Source organism: Dendrobium catenatum, unplaced genomic scaffold (genome assembly GCF_001605985.2).
Source record: "Dendrobium catenatum unplaced genomic scaffold, ASM160598v2 fragScaff_scaffold_834, whole genome shotgun sequence".
Taxonomy (NCBI): Eukaryota; Viridiplantae; Streptophyta; class Magnoliopsida; order Asparagales; family Orchidaceae; genus Dendrobium; species Dendrobium catenatum.
This window is the reverse complement of record NW_021319296.1, coordinates 51,843-61,505: the sequence shown is the minus strand read 5'-3', so window position 1 is coordinate 61,505 and position 9,663 is coordinate 51,843. Positions and strand designations below refer to the sequence as shown.

The 9,663-nt window shown below is 40.1% G+C and overlaps 1 protein-coding gene across 1 annotated transcript; it reads left to right on the top strand.

Annotated features, from left to right (window-relative positions):
- Positions 1 to 4,014: 4,014 nt before the first annotated feature.
- On the top strand, positions 4,015 to 6,960 carry LOC110096638. The gene is made up of 3 exons (XM_020822676.2): positions 4,015 to 4,246; positions 4,310 to 4,485; positions 4,576 to 6,960. The coding sequence occupies exons 1-3, from the start codon at positions 4,015 to 4,017 to the stop codon at positions 6,958 to 6,960; spliced, it is 2,793 nt and encodes a 930-aa protein (XP_020678335.2).
- The last annotated feature ends 2,703 nt before the right edge of the window (positions 6,961 to 9,663 follow it).

Sequence of the window (9,663 nt, the reverse complement as noted above, 5' to 3'; positions counted from 1 at the left end):
CTTAGGATTCTAATCTAAACAGAATAGGTGTTGATGAGATGATGCTATCGACTTGATGCTTATTGGTATATAAATTAAGGGTGATAATATTGACAAGAATGTCCTTTTTTTATAATTGCACCATCAATCATTCAGATTGGTTCCTCAACACAACATCACTGGTAAGGGTTTCAATATTTGACATGATCCGAAAGCCCGACCCTAAAATTTCGAGTTAGGTTCAACTCGTTTGTGAAACAGATCATGTTTGGGTTCAACAAACCTGCTTATTTCAAAAAATCAGGTCAGTTCGGGTTGACCCGAAAACCCGAAAATGACCCGCTGACCGCATCTTCCAACGTTGGCTACCCGCTGCGTCTGCCCACGTGTCTACCCACGCGTCTTCCCACGTTTGCTACCCAAGAACCCGTCGCGTCTCTTCACTTGAGTTCTTGTCGCGTATGTTGTTCGTTGTCTTGTCGCTTACCACCGCTGTCATGCCACTGCCTTCGTTGTCGAGCCGCTACCATTGTCGCTACCATGTCTGTGGGTCTAGTTGGGTCAACCCGTTAGCCCAAGCGGGTTGGGTCCGGGTTCAAGAATCTAACCCGTTTGCAAAAACATGTCAGGTTCAGTTAGGGTCACCTAGTGTCCGGTCAGTTCCATGTTCAACTTAAACCCGACCCGTGACCCAATTTTGATAGCCCTTATCACCTCCAATTACGGTCGACTGTTCCTTAATAATAAATCATGCATAAACTACAACTGAAGTCGTACAATTGATCATGGTAATTAACCAACATGAACATAAAATTGTCATCCAATTTAACTCTCATTAATAATGGCATAATTAGAGGATTGATCCATAATAATGACAGGCAGCTCAGCATTAAAATTAACACTAATCTCATGTTATGAACCAACCAAGTGAAATTACTCCATATGCTTAACTAAACATTGTGAATTAGAATATGGTAATGAAAAGGATAACTGTGGAGATAGATGAATTAATTACTTTAGTGGAATTTAACCCATTGAACATACTAATAAAAACATCCTAAAAATGAATAGGAATTGCCATAAATAATAATAAAATAATAATAAATGTTCATAAATAAACAATCATAATTTATAATTCAAAATTAAACTATAAAAGTACATAATTATCTATATTTAAGCAAAGATTATTATCTAGTATTATTAATTAATAATTAAATATAAGATTAACATTATAAATTGAATATATCTTTCATTAAGCTACATTATTCTATTTGGATAATATGTTTCATGAGCAAAGAATATGATTTGCCTTTAACAAAACCAAAAAGTTCATTTGATTTATTGAGATGAATTTATTCAATAACTAAATTTTAGCAGCGTCTTCAGGCGGGAGGAAGAGCTCCGGCGGTGGTCGAGGAGGTGAGGAATCTCCTTTTCCCCTTTCTCCTCTTCTTCTTCTCTCTTTTCACTTGAGTCCCTTTGGTGTAGAATGAGGGCTCTATTTATAGTTTTTCTGGAGTGGCATAGCCCGTAAATAGGCGTGAGATCAGGGGCGAATTGGGAGTGTTTTGAATGGACGGCCGATATCGAATCCTTTGATCATGGACCGTTCGTTGGGCATTTGAAGGCCTTAATGATGTCGGAATTCGGTGATCTTGGGCTCGTTGGATTTGTCTCGCCGAGCCGTTCGATTCGAGTATAAGGTCGTCAAAATCGAAGACCGTTTGGTAACTCAAATTGTGGTTTGAACCTTCCAACAATGCTTTGAGCCCTTGATTCGGACTCATTTGAGCTCGGATTGGGTTGATCTTGGTGTCGTTGGGTTCGTATTTCCGAGACGCTCAGTTTGAGTATAAGCTAGCCGAAATCGGAGTTCGGGAGCTTTCAAAATTAATTTTTGAAGTTTTCAACTAGCTTTTTGCCTCGAGATTTGTGTCCGATCAAGCTAATTTTGTGATGACGTATCAAATATATTTTTAAATCATAATAAGGATATGCTAATTAAAATTTGAATTATGATGGACTTCGACATCTTCGGATCTACTCTGAGATGAGTGGAATTTAAATTATTTATGAATAGCACACATCTCCAAGCAGATCCAAGGGCAATAAACCCCATCATAATCATTTTTTGATCACTGTAGTATACTACAGTCAAGTTGAAGACATTTTAAACAGCAATAAAATATCATAAAAAATTATCAAAATAATGAAAATTTCAACAAAAAAAAAATTATAACAAGTTATTCTTATACAAATTATACTATAAAAATTAAAAAGATTGTCGGATACATTACAAGATTAGTTCAATATAAATTCTTCATACATATATAGCATTAATATTAAAGCAAAATCAATGATTCTAGGGGTGTCAATATTTGACACGACATAACAATCTAATTTGAAACCGACCCGAAAATTTCGGGTTTGGGCGAATCGGGTCTGATTCGGGTTAGGAATTTCGACCCATTTATAAAACTGGGTTGGGTTCGTGTTTGGTAACCCAGACCCAGACAGGTCGGGTTCGGGTTTGAGAATCTAACCATTTGCAAAAACAAATTGGATTTGAGTCGTGTAAAATAGAAGCGGGTCACTATCAGGTTCGACCGAAACGCGATCCACAACCCGTTTTTGACACGACAAAATGATTCTTAAGCTCGTCTTAATAAGAATTATATAATGATATATTTACGTAATCTACGAGTAAACTTGGTCAAAAGTTCTCTAATCTTTCCGTTCGTTCGGGAAAAATTCAATGCTCGAAAAATTCTTTAAAAAATAAAATAATAATAATTCTCTCATATTTAAAATATAACTTTCGAATTATTTAAAAAATTTTAATAGTTTAATTTTCTAATTTAAATGTAAAAGCTTTTGGATTTCTCTCAACTTTCAACTAAAACATGCGACGTTACGTCCAAATCAGGACAGTGGAGCACTAATCATGGTTTTCTTCAACCAATTTATTTAAAAAATATTTTGCATAAATGCCACTGAACATTTATATATTTACATATCAACATTTTAAATTTTATATATTAGAGAGTTTTGGATGCTATATATGGAAATACAAAAAATTAGATATTTGATATGCAAATATATAAATATAAGGGGTATATATGTAAATCCAAAAAATATATATACAACTCAAGAAGATATTGACAAAATATTTGTATGGATAAATAATTGATAGAAGAATTTTATTATATATGCAAATAAATTTTTTTAGATGTTTTATATGTAAATATATAATTATTAAATGATATATATGCAAATTCAAAAAAAAAAAAAAAACTACTATTCAAAACTTTTAATGTTGGAGAATTGGTGATGCTCAGGATGCGCCGTGAGCGGTATCCCCAGGGAACGTATTCGAAGCTAAGCCCACGAAAAATTGGACCATTCGCCATACATAGTAAGATCAATGATAACGCATATGTAATTGATCTACCATCTGGCATCCATACGTCGGCTACCTTCAATGTGGCTGACATCTACAGTTATCACGCACCGGACAGTGCTCAACCCATAGAAACATCGTCGGAGTCAAGTTTCTCCGAACCGGGGGAGAGCTGATGCGGTCATCGGTTTGGTTACACTACTCCGGAGGATCATCTTGCGGACTGCTCAGCACTACTCCTGATTTTCTGACTTTCGGTTATGCTTTGACAGCAGCTTTTTAAGAATTATAGTTTGTTTTATTTTCTCTAGTAATTCCTTAATTATGCTAGTAGCTTTATGAACCCCTAGAGGTTGTAGGAAAAAGTAACTTTTCAATATACTAGAACTATCGTTCAAGGCTTTAAGCCAGTTACTGTTTCATTGCTTTCTTCCCTTTCCTGGTGTTCTTCTTCCTCCGTGAAAGCTGCGGCATTATCTTGGTATCAGAGCTAGTCGCCGGTGACCATGGCTTAAGGAAGTAGCCGGCCCAGGACCGACGAAGATCGGAGCTTGGAGGCGTTATGGGAGACGCAAAAACAAACCTCCAAGCAATTGGAGGAACTCATTCACCGCTTCGCGCGTTTCGCAGACGATATGCGAGACGAGTTGCGTCAAGTCAGGGCAATCACCAATCCAGTGACCCGCCCAGAGATTCCGGCAACCATACCGGAGCAGCGACGACAGTTGCGGACGGAGACCATACCTCGTAGAGCCACTGCTGTGCTTCCCGACATCACAGACTCAGATTCAGAGGAAGCTTCATTCGGAGAGAATTCGGAAGCGGAAGCTGAACCGCATTTCCAGGAAGTGACGCGGGCGAGACGGCGTGATAATCAGTGAACGGAACACGAAGGTATGCGTATTAAGATTGACATTCCTTTTTTTGAAGGACGCATGCATATCGAAGACTACTTGGATTGGGAGGCGGCGGTCGAAAACTTCTTCGACTATCTGGAGATCAATCCGACTAAACAAGTGAAATACGTGGCTTGCCGACTCAAGGGGGGAGTGAGCGCGTGGTGGATGCAGTTAGTGAGAAGCCGCCAGCGAGAAGGTAAAGGTCCGGTGAGAAACTGGGCCAGGATGAAACAGCTTATGAGGCGTTACTTTCTCCCCACCGATTATGAACAACTCCTCTACATTCAATACTAACAGTGCAAACAGGGGCAGCGTTCAGTCAGTGAATACACTGAAGAATTTTATAGATTGAACGCTCGTAATAATCTCTCTGAATCGGAGAATCAGCTAGTCGCTCGCTACACGGGAGGATTGAAGGAGTCTATTCAAGACAAATTGGAGTTAAATTCGGTGTGGACCGTCTCTCAGGCGGTCAACTTCGCACTCAAGGCGGAAGCTCAATCACAAAGGTCGTATCGCCAGCAGTCAGGCCGCAGACAGTTTAACGAGGGATCAGCCAGTGTTACCAAGTTTGGAGGACAGCAAGCCAAGAATTCTCCTAGTATACCGTCACCGGCCACTGCACCTGTTATGGAAGAGAAGGGAAATTATAAAACCAAATTTATGGGGGCCAAGGAGAATCCTTATGCTAAACCGTCAACTATTAAATGCTTTAGATGCCTACAGCCAGGGCATAAGTCAAATGAATGCCCCACACGTCCTCAAGCTCATTGGCTAGAAGGAGTTGAAGAAGAGGCAGCACAGCCCGAAGTTGAAGCCGAAGAAGACATTGAAGAACTAACCGCAGACGTAGGAGAGCCTGTTGTCTGTGTGTTGGAAAAACTATTAATTGCTCCTAGACAATCCATTGACAATCAAAGAAATAGTTTATTTCGATCCAAATGTACTATCAACGGCAAGGTGTGTGACGTGGTAATTGACAGTGGTTGTACCGAGAATATCATTTCTCGAGCTGCCGTTCAAGCTCTACAAATTAAAACCACAACAAATCCTACTCCTTTTAAGATCGGCTGGGTAAAAAAAGGAGTTGAATTCCTTGTTTCAGATTTATGTCAAGTTACATTCTCCATAGGCAAGAATTACTTGTGCAATATCACTTGTGACGTCCTAGAAATGGATGTTTGTCATTTAATACTCGGAAGGCCTTGGCAATATGACAGTGGAGCTGTGCATGATGGAAGGTCCAATATGTATACCATTGAATGGAAGGGAAAACGACTCAAATTATTACCCGCAGGACAGCAGTCCCATGTAGTGAAGGCCACCAGTTTATTGTCTGCAAAATTGGTTTCGGGTAACGCTCTTCTGAAGGGTCAAGATTGGAAGAATAACGATTGGTCCAGCCCGTTGCTTGCGGTACTTGTTGGAGACCATGAGGAAAGGAAGCCAACTCCTCTTATCCCTCAGGTCAAGGAGTTATTACAAAAGTTTGCAGAAGTCACGGCAGGTGATTCAACAACAACACTTCCTCCCCTGAGAACCTTACAACATCAAATTGAGTTAGTGCCGGGTGCGGTCCTTCCAAACCTCCCGCACTATAGAATGAGCCCGAAAGAGCAAAACATCCTAAGACAAATTATACAGGAATTGTTACAGAAGCAATTCATTCATCCAAGTCTCAGTCCGTGTGCGGTGCCGGCTTTGACTGTACCAAAGAAGGACGGACAGTGGCGGCTTTGCATTGACAGTCGAGCGATCAATCGAATCACTGTTAAATATAGATTTCCCATTCCCCGAATCAACGATCTGCTGGACAAACTTTCGGGGGCCTCCATTTTCTCCAAATTGGATTTGAAGAGCGGGTATCACCAAATCCGCATTCGGCCGGGGGACGAGTGGAAGACAGCATTCAAGACTGTCGACGGACTCTTCGAGTGGAAAGTCATGCCTTTTGGGTTATGCAATGCACCGTCGACGTTTATGTGCCTCATGCACGAAGTTCTTAGACCGTATTTAGACAAGTGCTGCGTCGTCTATTTTGACGATATTCTTATATACAGCACCTCTCTTGAAGAGCATTTGACACACTTGAATTCTATCCTGGAAACTCTCCGCCACAATCAATTGCTTCTCAACACTGACAAGTGTGACTTTGCAGTTAGTAACATTCATTTCCTGGGTTTTGTCCTTTCGGCGGAAGGAGTTCACACCGCCCCTCAAAAAATAGCGGCGATACAGAGCTGGCCCACACCAACGTCGCTGACGGAAGTTCGGAGTTTCTACGGGCTAGCTAACTACTATCGACGTTTTATCCAAAATTTCAGTGGTATCATGGAACCTCTTACTAACTGTTTAAAATCTTCGCAATTCTCTTGGGGGCGGGAGCAACAGCGAAACTTTGAAAAATTTAAGGAAGTCCTCAGTTCAGCACCGGTGCTAGCTTTCCCTGATTTTGACAAGCCATTTCAAGTGGATACAGATGCATCGGCTGTAGGTATAGGCGTTGTTTTGTCTCAAGATGGGCGGCCAGTAGAGTATTTCAGTGAGAAGCTGAGTCATCCCCGTCAGAAGTGGTCAGCTTATGAACATGAGCTGTATGCCGTTGTTCGTGCTCTTAAACAGTGGGAGCATTATTTGTTACACCGAGATTTCGTATTATGTAGTGATAACCAGGCGCTTTAGTATATCCACAATCAGAAAAGTATCAACCGAATGCATGCGCGATGGATCGTTTTCTTCCAACGATTTAGTTTTGTCATTAAACACAAGGCAGAGAAGATCAATCGCGTTGCGGATGCCTTGAGTAGGCGTCAGGCCTTGCTTGTCCGATTACAAACAGAAGTGACGGGATTGCATATGCTTCAAGAGATGTACGAGGAAGATAGAGAATTTGGCAGCATTTGGGCTGTTTGCAAGGCAGGGCAACCTCAGCAAGATTACACGATCCAACAGGGTTTTCTGTTCAAAGGAAATAGCTTGTGCATACCCGATTCCTCATGGCGTCCTTATTTGATTAAAGAGATACACTGCGGAGGACTAGCTGCTCATTGTGGAAGGGACAAGACCGTAGAAATGTTGCAGGCTCGTTTCTTTTGGCCTCATTTGCGCCGGGATGTGTCCCGCTTTGTGGAGAAATGTTTCGTTTGTCAGCGATTCAAGGGCACAGCTCAAAATACTGGACTGTATATGCCGTTACCTATTCCCGACTCCATCTGGGAAGACTTAACTCTTGATTTTGTGTTGGGGCTACCTAGAACTAAGCGGGGATCCGACTCGATCATGGTCGTAGTGGATCGATTTTCCAAAATGGCACACTTTGTGTCATGTAAGAAAACGTTTGATGCCGTCAATATAGCTCAACTCTTTTTCAAAGAGATTGTTCGCCTACATGGCGTACCTCGCAGCCTCACCTCTGATCGAGACGTGAAATTCGTCAGCCATTTTTGGAGAGAACTATGGAAAAGGTTTAACACTGACATTAAGCTGAGTTCTGCGTATCATCCTCAGACTGACGGTCAGACGGAGGTCGTCAATCGAACTCTCGGCAACATGTTGAGGTGTCTCGTGCAGGACAATCCAAGGCAATGGGAGGAGCGTCTAAGCCAGGCTGAATTCGCTTATAATGCTACCATGAACAGATCAACGGGCCATTCCCCCTTTCAGGTAGTTTACACGAAATTACCTAACCAGATAGTTGATGTTGCTATCTTGCCTAAGAATGCTAAGTCTGCGGTAAACAAGACCATAGCAGAAATTCAGGATACTCTCAATTCGGTCAAAGAAAATTTGCAGAATTCCAATGACAAGTATAAACAGCGGTCAGATAGACGCCGTAGATTCAAAACTTTTAATGTTGGAGAATTGGTGATGCTCAGGATGCGCCGTGAGCGGTATCCCCAGGGAACGTATTCGAAGCTAAGCCCACGAAAAATTGGACCATTCGCCATACATAGTAAGATCAATGATAACGCATATGTAATTGATCTACCATCTGACATTCATACGTCGGCTACCTTCAATGTGGCTGACATCTACAGTTATCACGCACCGGACAGTGCTCAACCCATAGAAACATCGTCGGAGTCGAGTTTCTCCGAACCGGGGGAGAACTGATGCGGTCATCGGTTTGGTTACACTGTTCCGGAGGATCATCTTGCGGACTGCTCAGCACTACTCCTGATTTTCTGACTTTCGGTTATGCTTTGACAGCTTTTTAAGAATTATAGTTTGTTTTATTTTCTCTAGTAATTCCTTAATTATGCTAGTAGCTTTATGAACCCCTGGAGGTTGTAGGAAAAAGTAACTTTTCAATATACTAGAACTATCGTTCAAGGCTTTAAGCCAGTTACTGTTTCATTGCTTTCTTCCCTTTCCCGGTGTTCTTCTTTCTCCGTGAAAGCTGCGGCATTACTAACTAGCAAAGGACTTGAAGGCAAACCTTTGCTTCAACAACAATTAATATATGGGATCAAATAAATATTTAAAAGAATATAAGGTAGTCTCCACATTCAAAAAAATATTTAATAGATAAGCTAAGGTGCTTCAAACATTTATTATTAACCATGTGTGATTTCGAGAATAATATATGTTTGTTTAGGATTATTATATAAATATTGATAAAATTATTATGTGTTTTTGCGTTGATCTTCTTTTCTATTTTTCATTTTTTTTATGATTGAAACAAATTTTGCCAATGTGATGCAAAAGTAAATTGAGTTAAGGCATCTCCAACCGAAAACCTCATTTTTCACGGCAAAATACACCAAAACTTCAAAATATGGTAATTATGCTCCAATCGAACTCCAATTTGTAGGCTTCCCTCGTCGTAACCGTCATTCTCCATTTTGCGGGTAAATCCCGTTGAGACATAAAAATTTAGCAGGTGAATAGTGCGACGCCAATATTGGCTTCGCACTGTTCATCAGCAAACAAATGCTGGAGAAAAAGGCGTTCGGTTGCGACGTTTGAGGGCCTCCATTCGATTGTTTGTCGAACGGCTGGAAATGGTCTTAGTTGAGTTTAGAAGGATATATAAACACCATCACATAACAGATTTTTTTGTACTAGAAATAAAAAATAATTTTTTTGTACTAGAAATAAAAAATAATTTTTTATACTAAAACACTATTTAAAAAAATAATAATAAAAATCGTCACAAATAAAACCTAAGTTATTATGAATAAATGATGGATCAACATTAACCCACAAAAAAATAAATCTTAACCTAAACTACCCCACTATGTCCTCTGATATATCTGCTACAAAAAATAGAATATATATATATATATATATATATTACAAATTGGGGCACTTTGTAGTTATTTGTGGACGTAATTGTAAAATTGTTGTGAGAAAATTAATTTTTAAAAAGCTTATTATAATAAT